The sequence below is a fragment of the Pantherophis guttatus genome, chromosome 1 (assembly GCF_059756535.1).
Source record: "Pantherophis guttatus breed Tessera chromosome 1, ASM5975653v1, whole genome shotgun sequence".
NCBI lineage: Eukaryota > Metazoa > Chordata > Lepidosauria > Squamata > Colubridae > Pantherophis > Pantherophis guttatus.
In genome coordinates this window covers 28,187,183-28,211,769 of record NC_142063.1, presented here as the reverse complement: position 1 = coordinate 28,211,769, position 24,587 = coordinate 28,187,183, and the positions used below count along the sequence as shown (strand labels likewise).

At 41.7% G+C, this 24,587-nt stretch overlaps 1 protein-coding gene across 13 annotated transcripts in view; it reads left to right on the top strand.

Moving 5' to 3' along the window:
• The window catches only part of NIN (ninein), a 123,203-nt gene that overhangs the window by 51,226 nt on the left and 47,390 nt on the right, over positions 1 to 24,587 (top strand). For all 13 annotated transcript variants that reach the window (XR_015731106.1, XM_060693817.2, XM_034433353.3 and 10 more), the window contains exons 5-10: positions 13,761 to 13,800; positions 15,387 to 15,574; positions 16,743 to 16,892; positions 18,067 to 18,234; positions 21,541 to 21,677; positions 23,229 to 23,369. Coding sequence is in view for 12 of the 13 variants with exons in the window: in XM_060693817.2 (XP_060549800.2) it covers positions 13,761 to 13,800; positions 15,387 to 15,574; positions 16,743 to 16,892; positions 18,067 to 18,234; positions 21,541 to 21,677; positions 23,229 to 23,369 (824 nt within the window). In the remaining variant the exon portion in view is untranslated. The remainder of the gene's footprint in view (positions 1 to 13,760; positions 13,801 to 15,386; positions 15,575 to 16,742; positions 16,893 to 18,066; positions 18,235 to 21,540; positions 21,678 to 23,228; positions 23,370 to 24,587) is intronic.

Here is a 24,587-nt window from a genome sequence, read left to right as displayed (position 1 = left end):
CTTAGTTTCCAGTCCTTTCATCATTGTGGTAGCTTTCAATGGACTTGCTCAAGTTTATCTGCTTTTTTAAAAAAAAAAGAATGTGCAGAATTGAATGCACTGCTCCAAGTAAGGCTTGTTTAAGCAGAATTGGATGGGATAATTACTTCCTATGACTGGATACTATGCTTCTCTTGATGTTCTTCAACATGTCATTGATCTTCTTTGCAATTGCATTATATTATTATTATTATTATTTATTATTTATTATTTATATTTCTATACCGCCTTTCTCCCGTAGGACTCAAGGCAGTGTACAGTCAAGAAAAATATAGATACACAAATATCATAAAATTGCTAATTAAAATTATTATTATAACATAGTTTGGCCCAATTAAATAGAACCTAATTGTTGGGACATGTTGAGCTTGTAACCTGTTAGTACATCCACATCCTTCTCATGTGTGCTACTCTTGAGCCACCTTTTCCCCATCCTGTACAAGTTTCTTTCATTTTTCTAAGCTTGCCTAAATGCATAAATTTTCATATCTCCCTGCTAAATTTCATTTGATTTGTTTCTACTCATTGTTCTAGCTTAAGACTTGAATTTTTTCCCTCTCCTCCCTAAACTCCTTCTGTGGAGTTTTGAGCAAAGAACCTTACAAACACACATGTTCACACACTTTTCAATGAACCAAATTTAAAGTTAAGCAAGCTGTCACTAGATCTTAACCTGGTTAAGCAATTAAGTTAAGAACCAACTACTGCTTCACTTACCACATTTCTGGCCCCAGGTGGCTCCCCAAACCTCTGTTGCCCCCCAATGCATGACTTTCTTAATGAAGAGATTCCTGCAGGAAGAATCCAGAAGCATTTGCTTCATCTCTGGTCTTCAAGAAGCCTATTTCATTTCTCCTCAATGTTGTTACAAAATTGTTTGTTTATCAGTAGGCTCTTTGAAAATTAACAAGCCAACTATTCTCTGAGATTTTTTTTTTCTTCCCAATCCACAGTATGTTCATCGTATTGCTTCCATCCTAAATTTGATGAGTCAACTCCATCCCATCCCATCACTCTGTGTCCTGGATCTCTGCATTTGGTTAACATCTGTTGGCAGAATTTGTTCAGCTTTTTTGTGGTTCTGTGTTTCAAGTGTTGCTTTTTTTGACAGATGCTCTGAAGCAAGAGACAAGAGCAGTGGCCACGTCATTTTACTCTTCACAAATATCTATGTGACCTGCAGAATTACGATTTTCTAGTGGGGTTCTCTCCTCCTGCAGCTGCTTCTTTGGGTAGAAATAGACCAATTGCCTGAAATGCAAACGTATTCAGTGTGAAAAGTTTAAAATTAGAATTGCTCATGTAGAAAATACATTACAAATGCAGTCTAATTGCTATCCAACTTCCTTTCTAGTTTTAAAATGCCAGAGTATCATCCAATTTAGCAAATGTCAAGATCTTACTGAAAGATTGTCAAGATTCTAAAGCAAATAGTTTAAAGGTTGGAGCAGATGAGGAAGGTCTTAGCTCTTCTCTGGCCTGGTTTTTTTATGCCCCAGGTCAGGTATTTATAAACTTTTCCTGATGACCCAGCATTTGTCAGGGACACTGGAAGAATGGCTGGAGGGAAAAACCAAGCCTTCAGTGCAAATGCAGATTGCCCAAGGATGTCATCCACTCTAAGTGGTATGGGGAGAATTGATCCCTTGGGCTGTACTTCCATTCCCGCTTGAGGGTCATGTGCAATGGGAATGTGATACCCATTAATGAAAAGAGATCAAGGAAGTATCTTGTTGAATTGGAAGTTACATTACTGATTCTAGCAGTTCTCTCTGTAAGTAGAGAGACATTCTCACCTATATTTTAACCCATGTGTGTGTAGAAGCATATATACACAATCCTTCTGATAAAGATGATGCAGTCAAACTACCAGAGACTTCATAATAGCACCCAAGATTCATTTTGGAGTATATTCAGTCATAGAACACCTCTGAATAGTCCCTGTGATGGCTTTCTCTTCTACTATCTCTTTGCAATAATAGACAGAAGAATCATAAGTGAATTATGACCCCCTTGCTTGTGGAAATTGTATAGAATTGATAAGGAAAATGTGTTCATTCACTAAGTCATGTCTGACTCTTCACAACCCTTTGAACCATAGCATGCCAGCACCCTCCCCCACCCCACTGTCTCCCAGAGTTTGCTCAAATTCATGTTCATTGCATCTCATCCTCTGCTGTCCCCTTTTGCTGATGAGAAAAAGATAAACTGGTAAATGCTTCAGCAGGCAATCAACAGTTAGAAAAAAAACCTACGCATTATCCTGGTCAGTCACTAGTACCAGAATTGCCACCATAAGCCTTGTTCTATTCCTAGATACTTCCCAAAATTCAAGGAGCATGAGCACTCACAAAATGGTGGCAAGTATAAATGGAGCTGTGGCCCAGGACAATTACTAGTGGCTTTTAAACACATGGTGAATGTCTTCTTGCCTTATTTGTGCTTATCCCTTGCCTCAAAATGGAATACAGTTCCAGTCTTACTTTGCAAAGAACATCCAGAGGGGACAGAAGCAAACTAAGAGGATTCTTAGTGCATTCAGAGAGTACTTTATTAGCTGCCAAGAGTGAACTGCTGGAACTGCTTCACATGGACCAGGAGCTACAGTTAGTGATCTCTTTGATAGCTATCGGAAAGATTATCTTTGAACAAAGGCCAGAGTTGTAACCACTGAGCATAGTCCTCATGCAACTTTAGGAAAGACAAAGTTGAGCCAAAAGAATATTCCATAAATACTTTTCAGCCCAAGCACTAAGTTGCTGCAATTGAATCATAAGTAAGTCCGATGTCCCAGTGAAGATACTGAACTAGGTTTGAGGAGATCCATGGTCTCCTCATAGTAATGGAAGGATTACGATATGATTTAGGACTAGACACTCTTTCTCAGCCAACCTACCTGAAAAGATTGTTCTGCAAAAAAAACTAGAGGACAGAATGCACTATATGTTTTGAGTTGCTGGAAGAAAATAGGCTACACATCAAGCAAATAATAAATCTAACAAATAGAAGAGTAAGAGAAGGAAATAAATGATGGAATGTTCTTTTTACAACCCCATCCATCTATCCATCCATCCATCCATCGTGGAGTTGGAAAAGGCCATTAGAGCATTGAGAAACCCTTGCTCAGTGCAGGAATCTAAATTAAAGCACTCTTAACAGATGTGTGCCTGGTTTCCACTTGAACAGACTCATCATCTTCCTGGATAATTGGGTCCATTGTTCTTATCATTAGGATTTTTTCCCCTAAATGTTTGCAAATATCTCTCTCTCTCTCTCTCTCTCTCTCTCTCTCTCTCTCTCTCTCCCTCCCTCCCTCCCTCCCTCCCTCCCTCCCTCCCTCCCTCCCTCCCTCTTTCTTTCTCTCCATCTCAGCTGTCAACTGGTGAAACATAAGGTCTTTTAGAATTAGCACAAGGTCTAGCTGTCCTATCACTGCAGTGGTCAAATAGAAGTCACCAAGAAAGCTCACAAGATGATTCAGTGCACAAAACCATGCCTCTGCTTGTTTGCTCTAGGATCCAGCAATCTAAAATATACAATCTCTAATTATAAGATTTGGCATAGCAATTAGACTATTTGAATGAATTTGCACAACATGTTTAATTGGTTGTTGGTCTGATCTATTGTATGAGTTGGCACAATACTTTCCCCAGGCTCATATGCTAACCAAATGGGCTGAGTATGCACAACATGCAAAACCATGCCAAAAACTAATCTTCTTTAAAGATAATTTGATGTAGTATGTTGGGCAAATGCAGTTGTTATTTATTTATTTATTTATTTACAATCATACAAGCATGTATGAGAAAACAAGTATAACTAAGAACATAACATGTAAACATATAAGTATGAACAGGTATAAGTATATACATAATAAATGAGTAAGAATAAATGGGAACAGTAGGACAGGGACGGTAGGCACGCTGGTGCGCTTATGCACGCCCCCTTACAGACCTCTTAGGAATGGAGTGAGGTCCACGGTAGACAGTTTAAGGTTAAAGTTTTGGGGGTTTGAGGATGTAACAATAGAGTCGGGTAGTGAGTTCCAGGCATTGACCACTCTGTTGCTGAGGTCGTATTTTCTGCAATCGAATTTGGAGCGGTTTACTTTGAGTTTGTATCTATTGTTTGCCTGTATATTATTGTGGTTGAAGCTAAAGTAGTCATTGACAGATAGGACGTTGTAGCAGACAATTTTGTGTACTACACTTAGGTCAGACCGTAGGCGGCGTAGTTCTAGGTTGTCCAGGTCCAAAATATCAAGCCTGGTGGCATAAGGTATTCTATTGCGAGCAGAGGAGTGGAGTACTCTTCTCGTGGAATACCTCTGGACTCGCTTAATTGTATTCATGTCTGTTATACAGTGTGGATTCCAGGCAGATGAGCTATATTCAAGAATTGGTCTGGCGAAGGTTTTGTATACCCTGGTTTGCAGTACCATGTTACCGGAGAAGAAGCTTCGCAAAATTAGGTTTTGTTAAACTGTTAGTCTTGCTGAATGTGGGGGTAGTAAATATTTTACTTGATTTTAAGACATTGGGAGGGAGATTGGTTTCCTATGATTATAAAATAGGAGTACAAGACAGCTGGATATCTTTGTCTAGATTCAGAAATTAAGCAAGATCAGCCTGGTTAATACTTGGATGAAAGATCAATAGAGAAGCCCAGGGCTATTTTTTTTAATGCAATAGGAGCTGAGCTTCATTTAAAGGCACTTTGCCTTTTTATCATTGTAAAAAGCTGCACACATTTCACATTATTGTGATTGCTTAGGGCATCTGGAATATAACTCCATAACAGGTTCATTACAAAATGAATAATCCAAGTTAAGCGTAGGCTTTTTTACCCTGTAGCTAAGCATAGACCTTTTGACTATAAGGACTTAAAGAACTCCTGTTTTTGCGGAGGATCTGAGATGGGGAGTGGGATAACTTTGCTTTTTTTTTTTCTTTTTCTTTGGAGACAGCCATAAACAATGGCTTCATTTAGCTAGGGATTAACAACCCCTCTGAAAAGAAGATGTGACTCAAGGTCAGCATGCATCAAGAATGGCTCACTCAATGTGAGATGAAGCGCCGGAAAAGACACCTAGAGAGCGGTTGGAGGGCCAGCCATTCCGAATCCGACTTGACACTGGTAAGGTCTTATATTAAGACCTACCTAGTGGCGATAAAAGCGGCGAAATCTAGCTATTTTGCCGCTCTTATCGCGTCATCAGATAACCGCCCAGCCGCCCTGTTCAGGGCGACCCGCTCCCTTCTCCATCTGGGAGCGCGGGAGGACCCCTTGCAGGGCCGAGCTGAGGATTTTGTACAGTATCTGGATGATAAAATAACTCAGATTCGGGAAGACTTGGCCACTGACTGGGTTAGTTCAGACGAGATGACTGAGCCAGGCCTTAAGAATGTTATCTGGGAGGAGTTCGATCCTGTGGCTCCCGAGGACGTGGACAGGATCTTGGGACGGCTGAACGCCACCACATGTTTATTGGACCCGTGTCCCTCCTGGTTGGTGCTGGCTTCCCGGGAGGTTACACGAGGCTGGCTCCAGGGAATTATCAACGCTTCTTTGAGTGAGGGTGTCCTGCCGGCCACCTTGAAAGAGGCGGTGGTGAGGCCTCTCCTCAAGAAGCCATCCCTGGATCCGGCTGTTTTGGCTAACTATCTTCCAGTCTCCAACCTTCGCTTTATTACGAAGGTTGTTGAGAGTGTGGTGGCGCGACAGCTTCCACAGTACCTGGATGAAGCTGTCTATTTGGATCCGCTCCAGTCCGGCTTCAGACCTGGGTACAGCACGGAAACGGCATTGGTCGCGTTGGTGGATGATCTCTGGAGGGCTCGGGATAGGGGTTACTCCTCTATCCTGGTCCTGTTAGACCTCTCAGCGGCTTTTGATACCATCGACCATGATATCATGTTGCGCCGGCTGGAGGGACTGGGAGTGGGGGGCACCGTTTTGCGGTGGTTCTCCTCCTATCTCTCCGACCGGTCGCAATCCGTGTTGACAGGGGGGCAGCGGTCGACCCCGAGGCGCCTTGTTTGTGGGGTGCCACAAGGGTCGGTCCTCTCGCCCCTCCTGTTCAACATTTATGTGAAGCCACTGGGTGAGATCATCCGTGGTTTTGGGATGGAGTTCCATCAGTATGCTGATGATACTCAGCTGTACATCTCCACCCCAGACCATCCCAACGATGCCTTGGAAGTGATGTCCCAGTGCCTGGAGCCCATGCGGGTCTGGATGGGGAGAAACAGGCTTCGACTCAACCCTTCCAAGACCGAGTGGCTGTGGCTGCCGGCGTCCCGGTATAGCCAGCTGACGCCATCGCTGGTTATTGGGGGTGAATCATTGGCCCCCACGGAAAGGGCCCGCAACTTGGGCGTCCTCCTGGACGCACGGCTGTCTTTAGAAGGGCATATGACGGCCGTGGCCAGGGGGGCTTTTTATCAGGTTCACCTGATACGCCAGTTGCGCCCCTTTCTGGATCGGAACTCCCTACGCACAGTCACTCAAGCACTCGTCACCTCTCATCTGGACTATTGTAACGCTCTCTACATGGGGCTCCCCTTGGGGTACACCCGGAGGCTCCAACTGGTGCAGAATGAGGCCGCGCGGGGGATTATGGGAGCAACTGGGCGCTCCCATGTGACTCCTCTCCTGCGCAAGCTGCATTGGCTTCCGGTGGACTTCAGGGTGCGCTTCAAGGTGTTGGTGATCACCTTTAAAGCGCTCCATGGCTTAGGGCCAGGGTACTTACGGGACCGCCTTCTGCCACCAATAGCCTCCCACCGGCCAGTTCGCTCCCACAGAGAGGGCCTCCTCAGGGTGCCGTCAGCTAGACAATGCCGGCTGGCGACCCCCAGGAGGAGAGCCTTCTCTGTGGTGGCACCTACTCTTTGGAACAATCTACCCCCAGAGATACGAGTGATCTCCGACCTCCGGACTTTTTGTCGGGCCCTAAAAACTCATCTCTTTCAGTTAGCCGGTCTCTCTTGATTTTATGATTTTATGGTTGGTTTTAAATTTTGATATGGATTTTAAATTGATAAATTTTAATCTATGGGCCAAATTTAATTATTTTAAATCTATTTTTAATCGTACTTATGTATAAATGTTTTTTATTTTGGCTGTTCACCGCCCTGAGTCCGAAAGGAGAAGGGCGGTATAGAAATTCGAATAATAAATAAATAAATAAATAAATAAATAAATAAATGTATCAAAATGCAAAATTCGTCCGTATGTCTGAGGAATTTTCGGAATCGCCAAGAGTTCTATTTTGCTAAAGGGCAGTGCAACTAAGAGACATTGATGCGTTTTACATCAAGTGGGCATGATTTTAGATTTGTGTCACAAGAGTCTGAGTGCCTGGACATCACGAAATAGCAGCGTGGTATCTGTGCATTTGATGGTTTTAATTAATGATATATTCTGGGGGGAGAAGAAAAGGCTGTCATGCAGCAGCAGATGGTCGGGTGGAAGAGGGAACTCTGAAAGAAGGGAGGAAAGATTGCATTAAGGAATTCTCAACCACAGATGCTTCTGTAGGTTTTGAGTTTGGTCATTGTGAAACTTTCAGCCATCTGTTCTTTGGGCTAGCAAAGGCTTGGGTCTATCAAAGTAATATATTCCTGGAATCTCGCATGGACAAGGACTCCTCCCCCCTCCTCCCTAATGCGTGTGACCCTCATCCAGCTGCAGAACAATAGCTGTCTGTATGAGAGTACCTGCCATGGCTGGCGGAGGGAGGGAGGGAGTTTATGGTCCACAGAATCCATAGAGAGTGTCCCCCTTTTGTCTTAGCTGCAATCTGTTGGCTTGCCTTTGGGGGCAGCCATTTTGGGTTTAGTGACCTCTGACCTCATTTGCCTTCCCTTCACAATGAAGCTCTTGTTGAGCATCGGGTATGGTAATGAGGAAGCGTGTGGTGCAAAGGAGATCTGCCAGCTGAGACTGGTGTGGCAGCATCCAGATACAATGGGGGGCCCTTAATACAATGGGGGGGGGGGCAAGTGGAGATGCTTGTAAAAAAGCAGACTTGCCCTTTGTGTAGATTGGTCATCAAAATTAAGTTGAGGTTGACAGGTGTGTGGATCGTCCTACTGTTGATATGGATTTTCAGAATATCATAGGAAGGGTGGGTGTTCCTTGATGAAATCCATTTCATAGGAAGATGGCCAGAGCATCATTGTCCAAAAGGCCCCCCCAGTTCATTTCTTCTTTTTCAATTATCCTCAACACTTTTCTGGAATTTCACACATTTTTTTTTCTTCTTCTTGCGATGTTCTGCTCTGCAAGTTGCAAATAACTAAACACCTTTGGGCCTAATTGGAGGCTTTGCATCTCCCGTTACAAACCTCTCCGGTTGTTAAGATCTGCAAAATAATTTATCTCAAAGATCTCCTCATCGCAGCCCTGCTCCATAGGGGGCTTTGACAGCTGATGTTGCCCAAGTGAATTAATGCCATCACGTTGTTTTACTTTCCTGTGGTGTGATGTGATAGGATGTGATGATTTTAAGAGCTAATTTGTTGCAGTAGTTAAGGAACCAGGGTAGAAAACTAGAGACTGTGGGAGCTCTAATCCCTCCTTAGGCAAGAAGCCAGCTGGGTGACCTTGGGCCAGTGACACCTTCTCGGCCCTAGGAAGGATGGCAAACCACTTCCAAAATCTTGCCAAGAGAACTGCAGGGATTTGTCCAGGCAGTTGCCAGGAGTCAACAATGACCCAGGCACCAATTTTTTAAATGATTTTACTATATTAATTTCTGGTTTTAAATTACGTTTACAATTAAGAATGTTCAAAAACTATGGTGAGTCAATTGATTTTAGTCGTATATAAAACTAACAAATATTTTGGACATGCGGGGGAGAACCTGCTCTTGCATTGCTCCAGGCGATGAGTGCACTCCTTTGGGAACTGTACAAGTAGTCCCTGGCTTATGACCACAATTGAGCCCAACATTTCTGTTGCTAAGTGAAACATTTGTTCAGTGAGTTTGCCCCATTTTACGACTTTCCTTGCCACAGTTGTTAAGTGAATCACTGTCATCGTTAACATAGGCAAACTGTTGTTAAATGAATCTGGCTTCCCCATTGAATTTGCTGGTCAGGAGGTGGCAACATGACCTTGGGACACTGCAACCGTCATAAATATGAATCAGTTGCCAAGCATCTGAATTTTGATCATGTGACTATGGGGATGCTTCAATGGTCGTAAGTTACTTTTTTCAGTGCTATTGTAACTTTGAACGGTCACTAAATGAACTGTTGTAAGTCGAGGACTACCTGTATTTGTTCTCCATATTCTTTCAGTAGAGTATTTCTAAAAGATATAATCAGGCTAGTTTGCTAGTTGCCCACATGGATTATTTTCCATGCGTGTTTCTTAAAGTTCTCTTTAGCAAGATTTATTGAGTTGAAAGAGGTAGGGGTAAAAGAATTTCAGGAAGTGAAGTATTTTTAATTTAAAAATAACATATCTCCATGTACTTGCAATTAGAAGTTGTGGGAGCTTTATCACTGGAGGCTTTCAAGAAGAGATTGGATTGCCATTTGTCAGAAATGGTGTAGGGTCTCCTGCTTGGGCGGAGGGTTGGACTAGATGACCTACAAGGTCCCTTCCAACTCTGTTAATCTAATTTTAATTATATATCTATAAAATGGCTCAGTGGCTAAGACGCTGAGCTTGTCGATCAAAAGGTCGGCAGTTCAGCCATTCGAATCCCTAGTGCCATGTAACGGGGTGAGCTCCTGTTACTTGTCCCAGCTTCTGCCAACCTAGCAGTTTGAAAGTAAAAAATGCAAGTAGAAAAATAAGGGACCACCTTTGGTGGGAAGATAACAGCATTCCCTGTGCCTTTGGCATTTAGTCATGCAGGCTACATGACCATGGAGATGTCTTCGGACAGTGCTGGCTCTTCGGCTTTGAAACAGAGATGAGCACCGCCCTCTAGAGTCAGGTACGACTAGCATATACAGTATATGCGAGGGGAACCTTTACCTTTTATACCTGAGGTGCTGCTTTAAAACTCTGCAACCTAAATATCCTGTTGAATGTATGGGCCATTTTTTTTTTTTTTTTTTTGCAGCTGTGGATATAAACAGTGAATTGCTTCATAAACAGCCGCAGAGGCAGATCTCCTAGAGTCACGCTGGGAGATATTATATCATTTCGGTTACAACTGTGTTTTGATGCCTGTTTTAAAAATAAACCAACCGTTATTTGTCACATCGGCTGAGTCTTTGCTACTGTCGGATTCTTACAGCCCAGAGCTCTCCATATGGAATGACAGATATTGAGCCCGAAGAAGAAAAACAAGCTCCCAAATCCTTGAAGCAATCATTTGTTCTAGTTCTAGATTTGCAGGGATTAGTTTACGGAGTCCTCTCTTCCTGATGCAGTTTGGAAGTCGCATGCGTATTTGAAAACTAGAAATGCATTTGTTGGCTCCTCGGCCCTGTCCCTTTGCAAAATAAGATGGGGATCTAAATCTTGCAGGAAAATCTGAGTAAAAGGGATCTGCTGCTGAAGGTGATGAAGGCTCTCCTGCCCAACTGCTTGGGTTCATCTTTTCAAAGGGTCACAGCGTGATAGAGTGCACTGGTCTCATCCCTTTCCCCACTATGCCTTTTTAATGCAAAAATGGACCTCTTTTCTGCTGTATATATGAATGGGGATAGACATGTTTTTTAAAAAAAAACCATATCACATTTGTCCCTTAATGCTTTTTTGACAGGTCTCATGAAAGAGAAAGACTCAGAGTCCTGATAATGCAGAGATCTTGCCTTGGTATTCAGTCCTGTCCTTAGATGGCTTGTTTGCTAGGTGGTGACAGGAACATCTGGTTGTTTAATGTCTATGGATGTTCTCTATTATTCAAGTCATGGTTGTCTGATCTTTCTTGTGTGTGCAGGAAGCTGAGAGGGGTTTCCTAACCTTCTGTGAACAGCATTGGTATATATTTCTATACTGTAGATCAGCACACATGTACGGAATCTTTCTTTCTGCTCCTCCCTTTATTTTTGTTGCACTACGACTTTCTTCTCTTGCCTGCTTTTGTCAAGGGAAGAGATGTGATGTTTACCTATCCGCAGGAAGATGTGCTTTTTCCCACAGGACCATGAAACATTTTAATAGGCTAATTGGAAAGAAAGGCTGTCTGTTATTCATGTACTTACATTACATATGAAATACTTCCATATTACATCATTCGTTCATTCTTGGCACAATGCCATTGTTATGTAATCTACAGACATGACATAAAGTGGCACAAAATTACACAATTTGTGTCACATGCATGAAGACACATTAAGCAAAGGATGTAAATTCTCGCCAGAATTGGGCCTGTTGCATGTAGAGTCTATTCTGCTAAGATCTGCTAAATTGAATTTACCCTGCATTTTAAATCCATCCGTGCCATGTGAAGCTGTATAATCCAGGACTCTGTAATAAACCTGTTTGTTTATTGTATATCCTTTGGGGGGAATATCCTTTTACTGCTCATGCTCAGGTTCTGAATAGATTGTATAATCCTGACCAGACTACGTTGGTTCTGCTCTTTGTACATTTGAATTCCTAGGGCTTTGATTGGGGAGGGGCAAGGAAGAAGGGCATTTACTGGGGCATTAATGTAGTAACTGTTCTTGAAAATTTAAGAATGCTGCTCCCTGGGCACGTGCCTCCTTGGTTTTCCCCTCTGTCAAATGGGAATGTTGAAACATTCTTGTATGTCCTAAATGCTGTGGTAGTGCAGTGGTTGGAATGCAGTATTGCAGACTAACTCTGCCCACTGCCAGGAGTTCGATTCTAACCGGCTCAAGGTTGTTTCCACCTTCCATCCTTCAGAGGGCAGTAAAGTGAGGACACAGATTGCTGGGGGCAATATGCTATTCCGTAAACCGCTCAGAGAGTGCTGTAAAGCCTTGGTACTACAGTGGTTTAAAGCACCCTGTTATTAACACAGCTGCCTGCAATTTACTGCTGGTTCGAATCTCTCCAAGGCTCAAGGTTGACTCAGCCTTCCATCCTTTCTAAGGTAGGTTAAATGAGGACCCAGTTTGTGGGGGCAATAAGCTGACTTTGTATAAATATACAAAAGTATGAAGGCTATTGCTTAACGCACTGTAAGCCGCCCTGAGTCTCCAGAGAAGGGCGGCATATAAATCAAATTAAAAAAAAAAAAAGCACTATGAAGCAGTATATAAGTCTAAGTGCTATTGCCAGTGCTATTGCTGTCAGTAAAAAATGGCATATGGTAGGGAATATGCCCAGCATGATCTTTCTTTCATCTCCTGCCATTTTTTTCTTTTATATCAAGGTTGCCCATCCCTTCTCTCTCAAATCTGAGGCACATAATTCCTTGAAAACAAATAACCTAGTCCCCCTATATAGCAAGCATCCACATGTATTAATTGTGTCCACCTATCTGACAGATTATTTTCAAACAGGCCCCTTTTCAGCTCTTTGTATTTCAAGTACTTTTATTGCTTAAAAAACAGCAGCTTGGGAATGGTGAGAGGGAAAGTAACTTGACGTCTACTTTGCAAATAATGTTAAAAGGAGATGTAATATTTTGCATGAGTAGGGTTGCCAGATGTCCACTATTTGAGCAGACAGTCCACAAAATAGTGGACATTTTTTTTATTCAAAAGCTTTATGATGAAATGGTACGTAATCTAAAGCTGTACAGTCTAAGAGAATAAGGATAGGAGAATCGCGTTTTGTCTTTTTTTTCATAAGTTAGAATGAGACAAAGATCGAATATCCATTGAACTCAATTCTCCGAAAAATTAATGATGAGATTAAAATAAAAATATATTATAAAATTATGTACAGTTCACATTTTTAAAATGTATTGTAGCTTGTGTCGACTGACCTAAAATGGCGTGTTAAAATGTTTGTAAGAAAATATATAATTTAATTGTAAAAAATTTTTTTATTTTTTTACTACTACTACTACTTTACCACCACCACCACCCCGCTTGTCCGCTATTTTTTGGAAGCAGACCTGGCAACCCTATGCATGAGAATCAGAAAGGCTCTGTCAAGAACCTTCATGAAAAGTTCAGGGATAAAAGATAGGGTAGCAGAGGGATACAAGTACCGTAGCTGGGACCAGAATTTCCATTGCTAAACAAAGTGGTTGTTAAATGATTTGCAGCTAAATTTACACCAATTTTTTTTTTTTTTTTGCCAAAATTATAAAGTAACTCATGCAGTTATTAAGTGAATCCAGGTTTCCCCATTGACAGAAGCTGATTGGGAAGGTTGCAAATGGCAATCACATGATTTCACGATGCTGCAACCATTGGAAGTACCATTGCCAAGCCCCTGGATTTTGATCATGTGACTGTGGGGGTGCTGTGTGAAAACCATTCATAAATCACTTTGTTCAGTGCCATTGGAAGTCGAGGACTCCCTATATTTCTATTATTGGTAGTGTATAATTGATTGTGGAATTGCTTTTTCAAAATACCATGAAATGGACATTTTCATGGGGAAGAATCTAATTTGCTTAGCTAAATGAATTGAAGTGCTCTCATTATTAAATTTATCTACATCTGGGGTAGGAAAATATTGTTCGGTCTTCATCCCAGTTATCTGTTACATTTTTAAGGTGTCACCAGGTTGGCACTAGTGACCCAACAGATTAATGGGATTGCTTTATTCCTGTTTTGGGTGTACATATTTACTGCATTAAAATAAAATCTTATTTTCTTTCTTAGAATTGGCAGTCACAGGACAGTGAAGAATATGAAGCTGAAGGTAAGAGAAGATGATGCCAGTTTCTTTTGAAATAAATGGAATAGAAAATGGACTGGGAGAAGGATTGTTTGATTTGGGAGCAGGGAGAAGAGGGAGTTTTTATTTATTTTCTACATTTAAAAATTGTTTTAACTTTTCAGAGCTTCAAAATCGCTAATTTATAACCCCATTTATTTAACACATTACAATTCTGCCTTTCACTGTATTTATAATTTTAGAGAGTGTACAATTAATTGTAACAGAGTACAGCTGCAACAATAAAAGTATTTTTCTTGGTTCAGACATTGTCAAGTGCTTTTGAACAACATATTATAAAGATTCTGTCAGGCCCAAAACCAAATATAATACATGCAGATTCTTCCAAGCTGAATTCTTTATTGTTTCACACAAAATCTTGTAGACAGGGCATTCTAATGTCACATCTGCATCTACAATATACTGCGAACTATTAGGGAGGGGCTGCCTTCACCCTCTCTCACACACACAGAACATCCAGACTGAGTTGCCTCTTACTCCTCTGGAATGCACCCCCTCCCTTCTGGAGATCCACCTCCTGCCTGTATTCCATTACAGATACAGTCTGTCTTCAAAGTATCCATACTGAGCAGAAGCCAGACTGGAAGAGGTACCATACTTTTCAGAGTATAAGACGCACTTTTCCTCTCTAAAAAAAGGGTGGAAATGTTGGTGCGTCTTATACACCAAATACAGCCATTTCTGGCCTCCCAAAACCCCACCCTGCGCATCCTGTTTTTGCCAAAAACAGGCCCATTTTTCGCAAAAACGGAATGCGCAGAGGATTTGGGAGGCCTGCAGAGTGCTCCTGGGGGCTGGAGAGGGCAAAAACTTTTTTTTTTCTTGTTTACCTCTTCAAAATCTTGGTGGGTCTTTTACTCCGGTGTGTCTTATAGTCCGAAAAAAATAGTATATAGTTCTGATCTGCATGTTATTTGGAAGTTTTGGAACTGACCAAGATGGCCTATAGGACCTGAACAGATCCCAGCACATAATCAACTAAATTTTTAATAGAACATTCTAGATTAGGTTTGCAACCAGCAGTATTGGAAGAAGAGGAATAGAAGATGAGGAAAATTGGAACAATAGAAAGCAATTTTAAACTATCTCAGCCTGAACTAGAAATGAGATTAAGGCAATGTCATAATGAAAAAAATTTGTATGACACAGTTGTATGATGCTGTTTATGCCACAGTTAGAAGGACATGACAGTTAAATTAGAAGTTAACGTAAGGACAGTTAGAAGGACCTATGGTTAATCTACACCAAAAATATTTTCTTTAAACTATACCTTAATTTATTTTAATTGTTCAAGGAGTTTATTAGATATTATAATGTTGACTATGATAAACAATGTAGGATGTGTAAATTATTTAAAATAAGCAGTACGGAAAAGCAATCATCTTTATAGTAATATAACTAGAAAACATTAGGGAGAACATTGATAAGAATTTACACTTTTTGAAAGATTCACTAATTTTATTTGTGATTTTTCCTCTGTTTGCTTTTTCAAATGTAGGGGTGTGTTTTTTTTCCCTCTCCCAAATCAAGCTTTGTTGCTTTCTTTTTAGGCCAGTTGAGGTTCTGGAATCCTGATGACTTGAATACATCTTCAAATATCTTCCCCTCTCAGGATTGGATAGAAGAGAAGTTACATGAGGTTTGCAAGGATCTTGGAATTTCCCGAGATGGCCACTTTAACAGAAAGAAGCTTGTCTCCATTTGTGAGCAGTTTGGTTTGCAGAATATTGACGCTCAGGTATCTAATGAGGATTCTGCCCTGCCCTATCCTACCCTATGTCAATATAACTGCTGGGAACTATCATTCTCATTTCCTTAACTTTGCAAATTTAAATATATTTTAATGGTTTGGGGAAAATATTCTGAGGTTTATAGGCTGCAGGCAACCCTCTAACAAATTTTATAGTTCGTTAACACTTTGCTGAAATTTAGTAGCAAAATCACCAATGGCGTGGGTTCCATTGATTTTTGCAGAACATGAAATAAAGCAAGTCTATTAAGCCTCCAGTAGGCTCGATACAAATTCCCCATAGAAAATAATGAAATGACCATTCTCCCCTCCATCTCTTCAGAAACATCAAAATCTTTCTACCCCACACCTTGCATCCTTCAGTTGACAAAATAATGTTAACATTATGATTTTGTTAGCAAAGTAAACAAAGACAAACAGTATCGCTACTGTCTATTTTATAATTTTATATACTTTTTATAAAATTATTTTATATACTTCTTTTCCAAAACTACAGGATTTGTAACAATCCCATCTTTATATTACTTTGGCATGAGGTTTTTTTTTTTTAAATCTGGTCCTTTGGGGTAGGAAGTTTGCCACAAAAGCAGAGAAAAAGCTGCAGAGACTAATGTATGATTATCTTATGCATTTGTGGAAACTTTTATTAAAGTTGAATTCTCATGAAAACAAAGTTATAGAGCCATTCTTTAAATGACACAAGATCCAGGTCCAGCTGTGCAACAATAGCTCTATTCTCAGCTTAAATGTTCAGCATTTAGAACAAGTTTAAGACTGAGTTCAGTAAGCCTAAAAACAGGAAAAATCTTTTTGGCTTCAACTTGACTCCCAATGAAATGATGTGTGCTGTTTCCTTGGCAACAGTATGGGTTTGTCATTGTCTTCTGGGATGCTTTGTGTCTTCCCAGTTGGCCCTATAGCCCTGGGATTCTCAAAGAGTTCCCCGTCTATAGTAAGTATTAACCAAGATCAACCTTACCTAAGCCCAGATGAAGTTAGCCAGATGCTGCCACCTGCTGTTCCCTAGTCTCATATTTCTGGGTTTCAGACTGCATCAGTGAATTTCAGTTACACTGAATTTTCTTAATTTTGCTAGGATATTTTTCCCCCCCATAAGGCACTACACATCTAATTTGAAACATTTGCTCCCTCTTAGATGCTGGAGGAAGTATTTCACAACCTTGACCACAACAATGGTACAATGAGCATTGAAGACTTTTTCTACGGGCTCTTTAAAATTGGGAAGCCTCTCCCACCTTCTGCTTCCACTCCATACAGGCAATTGAAACGGCATCTTTCTATGCAGGTAAGTGCTTTCAGAGTGCTTCCTCCATGCACGTCACTAAAATGTTCTGCTTTGCTCTCCAACCACGTTTAATTCAATCTGGGTCAGGGGTGTCAAACTGGTGGCCCACAGGCCAGATGCATCACGTGCAGGCCACACCCAGCCCGGCTCCACAAAGGCAAAAAAGTTGTGATATGTCATGTGACGTCACGTGATGTGATCAAATTTGACACCCGTGATCTAGGTCACGTTTTCCTGTGTTTTGCTTTGAAAATAGAACTTATAGCTAAACTATTAAAGACAGAGAGGAAAATATTCTTGTCAAATAATTGTATTATCTCATTGCTTTTTGGCATCATGTTTTTTCTCTCGACTGAGTTTTCCTATTCCCAATTTTTCTTTCTTTTATTTGTCCCAGGAGTTTATTGGATATTTATGGATGCTGCTGTTTAATTGACTGCGGTTGGCCTGATCTATATATTCCATCTTCATCAGCAAAATTGTAACGCTCATCTGAAAAATGAAAATTGAAACTCCTGTTTGGCCTTTATAAAACAAAAGAAAGGAGCAGTGGCTCAATCTTAAATATTATCCTGAGGCCTTGTTGCACACAAATATCATAGAATTATAGGGAAAGACTAGCACATATGTGTGAGGGGAACTTTTACCTTTACCTTTTTAAAGAGCCATAAGGCCCATCTAGTTCACTGTTTTTCAGATTTGGCAACTTTAAAATGTGGGGACTTCAACTGCTGGCTGTGGATTTCTGGGAGTTGAAGTCCACATGTCTTATGGTTGCCAAGTTTGAAAAACACTGATCTAGTCCAACTCTCTGTAATGCACAGGAAGACCAGTTAAACTGTCCATGAGGGATAGAAAGCCTCAAGAGGTGGAAAATCTAGATATGCTCAGGGGTTGCTTATTTGGATTTATTGTGAGAGAGCAAAACCATATCTATAGCTTAAATGTTACTGAGACATGAGACCTTTGGGTTTTACCATTACAAATATGGAGGGTGAGGATGCTCAAATGAAAACACTTGCCGTCTTCTGGAAATCAAGCCCATCAAGAAGAAAGATTCCAAATTAATGTCCTGACATGATTGTTTTTTCCCCAGAGGGCACAATTTACAGGCTAGAGAAAAACATATTTCTCTCTCTCTTTCTCTCTTCTCCTCCCCCCACCCCACTGCCAGGCCTTTGATGAAAGTGGGAGACGTACCACCCCTCCCTCAGCAATGACAAGTACAATCAGCTTCCGTGTCTTTTCCAGCCTGGATGATGGGATGGGCTACGCTGCAGTGGAACAAATTCTTGATACTTGGCAAGAACAAGGCATAGAGAATAGCCAGGAGATCCTGAAGGTAATGTATTCCATGGTTACCCGGTTACTAATGCAGTTTCAGAAATATATCTGAACCGCAGATTCAAAGTACTATTCAGAATCCACAAAGGATTTTAATGGGATGCCACACATTTCAATCTGGGGAAGGATGCTCAGAGCGCTTTGTCAGGAAGCTTTCATCTTCCCCAACACAATTACACACCCCAGGGCTTCTGGGTGCAGTTAAAATGTGGATTATTCAGGCCTTTGTGAGCAAAGGGAATTCCCCATTGCAGTCTAAGCTGCTCATCTCCTATGCAACTCCCAGCTGTTTCTGAACCTCTTTTAAACATTTCAGCCCAGCATGCAGTTGGATTGAGGTTCAATCAGGGCTGCAAGTACTGCAGGATTTGATTGGCTATTCCCCTGTTTCTTGTTCCTCCCACCTGTGCAGGGAAGGCAACCCTCATTGGCTAGCCCCTGTGCCTGCCTTTTCTTTTTAAAGCAGTGTTCCTCAACCTCAGCCACTTTAAGATGTGTGGACTTCCAAGTCCAGAATTCCTCAGCTGGCCTGCTGTCTAGGGGATTCTGGGAGCTGAAGTCCACATATCTAAAGCTGAGGTTGAGAAGCACTGTTTAGAAATTATTCCTCCCCCATTAGTCTCCATGCCTTTGCTTTGTAGGAGACAGCTTTCACAGATGTTTGCACATGGATGGCTTTCCCTTCCCTTGACACAAACAGAAGTTCTTCTGTTTTCGTCCCTCCCCCCCACACACATACACATTGTACCATCAGTGCTCTGAGGATTCAGTAATCAAAGCCAAGGGGAACGGATTGCCTTTTCATTCCTACACACAACTATAAATCCAAATAAGCTTTATGGCAAGGAAGAACTGCTGATTCAGCATCATACAAGCAAAAATAACATGTTTGAAACATGATAGCTTTATTCCAACATGTGCATTCAGATTTAAGAAAAAAGAGAAATACTTTGAATAGAGGTGGGAAGGCAAAAATAAAATGTTTTGGGCAGCAACTTACAAGAAGTAAGGTTAGAATGGAGCAATGACCTTCTAGAGCAGGGATCTCCAACCTTGGCAATGTTAAGACTTGTGGACTTCAACTCCCAGAATTCCTCAGCCAGCTTTGGTGGCTGAGGAATTCTGGGAGTTGAAGTCCACAAATCTTAATGTTGCCAATGTTGGAGACCCCTGTTCTAAAGCAATGTTTTTCAAACTTGGCAACTTTAAAACGTATGGACTTCAACACCCAGAAGTCTGGGAATGGAGGTCCACACATCTTAAAAGTTGTCAAGTTTGAAACAAACATTTGGTTAAAGGGTGGGAAGCAGTGGTGGGTTGCCCCCGGTTCGCACCGGTTCTATAGAACCGGTAGTAAAACCAGCGGGAGGCTCCGCCCACCTACCCTGACGTCATCAAAATGCTTCTGCGCATGTGCAGAAGTGTGCGGCCCCAATGCGAACCAGTAGTAAAGGTAAGTAGAACCCACCCCTGGTGGGAAGCAACAGGACAACTTAATGGACCATCACTGTATCAAGTGCAAAATATTTTTTAAAAGGCAACTCCTGACCAGCAGAGAGGATTGAAGCCAGGACAAAAGGGCAGCAATCAGCTGCTGGAGTGGAGGAGGTGTGCCAAGTACTGTAGACAATCAGAGTTTTTACTATATTGGAATGAAGCACTAAAGACCATCTGCTTGGAAGGGCTTAAGAGGACTTACATAATGCTTTTAAAGTAGAGATCCAAAACCCATGTGATGGGGAGAGGTGCCTTTGTCCAAGAGTAAAGCAGGGAGTGGTAGGTTGTGGCAATGGGTCAAGCAGAAAGTATGGATCTTCCTCATCTGTCCATCTCCAGTCAGAGTTTAGTCTACCATTTTCAAGAGCAGCCGTTATATGCCTATAGTACTGTGAAGCAGGGGTGAAATCCAGCAGGTTCTGACAGGTTCTGGAGAACCGGTAGCGGAAATTTTGAGTAGTTTGGAGAACTGGCAAATACCACCTCTGGCTGGCCCCAGAGTGCGGTGAGAATGGAGATTTTGCAATATCCTTCCCCCAGGAGTGGGGAGGGAATGGAAATTTTGCAGTATCCTTCCCTTACTACGTCCACCAAGCCACACCACACCCACCAAGCCACGCCCACAGAACCGGTAGTAAAAAAATTTGAATTTCACCACTGCTGTGAAGGCACAACAAGATGAAGCTGTGCTCAGAATCCACTGAGTATATATTTGGCTGCTGAGCTCTGTTTGTTTGTGCAAAGGGAACATCCGATCTGCAGAACAGATGATGTCCATGAAAACAAATTAAACATGGCTTTTTTCATAAGATTTATCCATTTGGCATCCACCCCAAAAGTTTGTCTAACTTTGCTCTCGTTATGTAAAGAATCGTTCTATTGGAACTGCTGAAATATATAGGCTGCACTGAGATCCTGAGCAAAACCCATCTATTATTTGTACTCTATAGTTCCACTCATGTCTTCCTAAATATATTCCACATCAGAAATCAACAAGTCTTGTAATGGCATCCTACATCTTATCCTTTGCTACCATCTTGACTTCTTCTAAAACAGAAGAGACAAAAGGGAAGGGAAGTCATTTTTAAAGGCACAATAGACTGAAACATTTTTTTCTCTGGCATATGAGGGTTTTTGTTTTGCTTTGGGGTTTTTTGGGGGGGAGGGTTGCATGCAAAGGAGAACTAGAAAGAAAGGGAAGAACTTTCCCTTTCATCTGATTCTTCTCCAGATTGGGGGAGAAAGTTGAGCCACATCTCCTACTTGGGTAGAATGAAATGAGAAAAATCAAAACTGATGTGGGGTACTTGGTGTTCTCTGAGTTTGGTGATTTTCTTGCAGATATTTCCATACCAAACTAGGTAACATAATCAAACTCAGAGGTTGCATTCAACAGGTTCTGACCAGTTCTGGAGAACCGCTAGCGGAAATTTTGAGTAGTTCGGAGAACCGATAAATACCACCTCTGACTGGCCCCATCCCCATCTATTCTCTGCCTCCCGAGTCCCAACTGATCGGGAGGAAATGGGAATTTTGCAGTAACCTTCCCCTGGATTGGGGAGGGAATGGAGATTTTACAGTATCCTTCCCCTGCCATGCCCACTAAGCCATGCCCACCAAGCCATGCCATGCCCACCAAGCCCACAGAACCGGTAGTAAAAAAATTTGTATCCCACCACTGATCAGACTGTATGGTAATGAAATGTCTACAAGATAACCATCAAGCTCGGAGAGCACCAAATATCCCAGCTACAAATATTCTCTTCTATCAAAGCTGACGCATTTATCCATCCTAACTTTCTTTCAGGCCTTAGATTTCAGTTTGGATGGAAAAATTAACCTGGCTGAACTGACTTTTGCCCTGGAAAATGAGCTTCTCATAGCAAAGAATGGGATATACCAAGCAGCACTGGCTGCTTTCAAAATGGAGATTCGGCATTTGATGTGAGTATCTTAACATAAATAGGTATACAATGAGATGGAGATAGTAAATCAGCTTTAACAAAATCCTGAAATGTAAGGTGGTGGGGATTCTCCAAGGAGGACTTCACTTCGACAAAGCTTCAGTCGAAACACCTCTTCAAGTGCTAGATCAGAGTTGCCTTGCGGCTTTGGTCTGAATGCTAAGCGCAGGGGCCCATTTCCAGCTGGATGAAGTCTTTAGCTAGAGAGAATCTTTCTGCTTTGATTCAAGGCATAGCAATAGCATTTAGGCTTATATACTGCCTTCTAGTGCTTTACAGCACACTCTGGGTGGTTCACAATGAAGATGTATTATTTGCATATTGTCCCCAACAATCTGGGTCCTCAGTTTATTGACCTCGGAGAGATGGAAGGCTGAGTCAACCTTGAACCCCATCAGGATCAAACTCTAGGCTGTGGGCAGAGTTTGCCTGCAATACGGCACCGAACTACTATGCTACCTTGACTTGTTTGGCACTACAACTGATGAAAAGCCAAGAAAACTCTGTATAAGCCAAGGCTGACCAAGGCAGGAAGATAATAAGGAAAGATCCCTTTACTTTCCAAACTGGGTTTGATTCCTAAAGACTGGTGAAATCCATAACTCTGTTTCATTGCCTTAAATGATTGTGGCAGGAGAGAATTAGCAGACTGTAGTCCTGGAGCTTCATGTTTTCCACTTTCTTGACACTCATAGACATATATCGGTTAGGGTGGCAGTTTCTTATCCTTACAAAAGCTCTGAACTGGGCTAGCCTGCTGGCTGCAGCATTTTGTTCAGGATCAGAGGAATTTTTGGCAGGGGAAGGGAACTTTTTTAAATAGTAAACCCATTTGTAGCAGAAGCAAGACCTTCTTAACTTACTGCTCTGTTTCTTAGCCATTCTGTTACCCCAGCAAATAAGCATATGTAGACTCATGAATATTCATTTCTCCCATCACTGTCAGTGCCAACCTACTTTGATGTCTGTGATTCTCTAGAGCTGTGATGGCAAACCTGTGGCACGCATGCCCAAAGTGGCGCACGAAACCATGTCACCCAGTATGCGCAGCCTTGCCTGTTTGTCTTCTGGGTTTCTGGTCCACATGTGCGTGCGATGATCAGCTGTTCTTTGCATGCATGGCAGTGCCGAAAACAAGCTAATTGTCAGGTACGCATGTGCGCTAGAACCCAGACGTTCGGCTTTTCTAGAGCGCGATCCCTTTGTGTGCGCAGTAGCGCTGAAAACCACCCTGTGCATGCGTGCCACCCAGCTGATCGTTAGGTGCGCATGTGCGCTAGAACCCGGAAGTTTGGCTTTTCCAGAGTGCAGTCCTGACGAGCATGCGTGCGACATTTCCGCACAACCTTTTCAGCACTCCTGAAAGATTTCACTATTTGCCTAATAATTATTTATAAACTTCAACGAGTTATTTGTGCATCCGGGTAGACGTACTCACAGGAGTATGCTTGGAAATTGTCGAACTATTATCTTCTCTGCCTTGCTGGGAAGTCCAGCCAGCATTATCTGACAACTGAGGTTTATTTTTTAGAGAACGGGCTGATTTGGTTCTAAGGGAAAAGGACAAACTACGTCTGGATTTGGAGAAAGTGGAGAAAAGAGCATCACTAATGGCCACCGAAGTGGATGACCATCATGCTGCCATTGAACGCCAAAATGAATACAACCTAAGGTATGTTGCCTTTATTTCAGGACTCACAATCTCTGTTCATGGAATCACTGTAACTTGAGTGGCAGCTTGGATCTCTTCAAATAACAATTGACAAGGCTGGCCATGGGTTCAACTGAGCCATGAATGTTAGAAACAGGCTGGGAAGTAGGTCTGTGGAGATACATCTTTAGCTTTTTGACATATTTGACATAATATGTAGGGCGGTTAGACTAAGAACTGCAGGATGAGGCATCTTGAGGAGATTCTTAACACCCTTGAAGGAAGGTAGGAAGACCACGTGCTGCATACAACCTCTAAATCCATTTTTTTTACCACTACTTACACCCCCAGGATCAAAATTAAATAATCCTTGATTATTAGTGATGTAATTTTTCATATAAAAAAATCTTAAAATATATGCATGAAATCTTCAAGTGACTTGCTTTCATTCCCATATAGAATAGAACAGAACAGAACAGAACAAAATTCTTTATTGGCAAAGTGTGATTGGACACACAAGGGATTTGTCTTGGTGCATATTCAGCAACAAATATTAAAAACAAATAATTATAATAAATGACAATACATAGCCATTTTACACACCGAAGAACAATAAAGACATTCAATGAAAACATACTAAGAAAGATCAACCTCACAATTTACCAGCCTTGTGAAAGCTGGTTTTAATAGCTTTCCAAAATTGCAACTCGACTGGGACTAAGCAAATCTCAAGAAAAGCACGGTTGTAGAGAAGCAGTCAGAAACGGAGAAATATGACAATTTGCACCTATGAAAGAATATGGGTAGCCCTCAACTTACAACACTTCATTTAGTGACTGTTTGAAGTTATGATGGCACTGTAAAAAGTGACTTACGACATTTTCACACGTAACGACTGTTGAGGCATCCTCAACATGGTCACGTAATCAAAAATTCAGATGCTTGGCAACTGACTCATATTTATGATGGTTGCAGCATCCCAGGGTCGTGTGATTCTCTTTTGTGACCTTCTGACAAGCAAAGACAATGGGGAAGTCAGATTCACTTAACAACCATGTTCCTCACTTAATGACTGCAGTGATTCACTTAACAAATGTGGCATGAAAGGTCGTAATATCGGGCAAAATTCACTTAACAAATGTCTCACTTAGCAACAGAAATTTTGGCCTCAGCTGTGGTCATAAGTCAAGGGCTACCTATATACAATTCTCAATTCATCCAAATTTCCACATGCTGTCT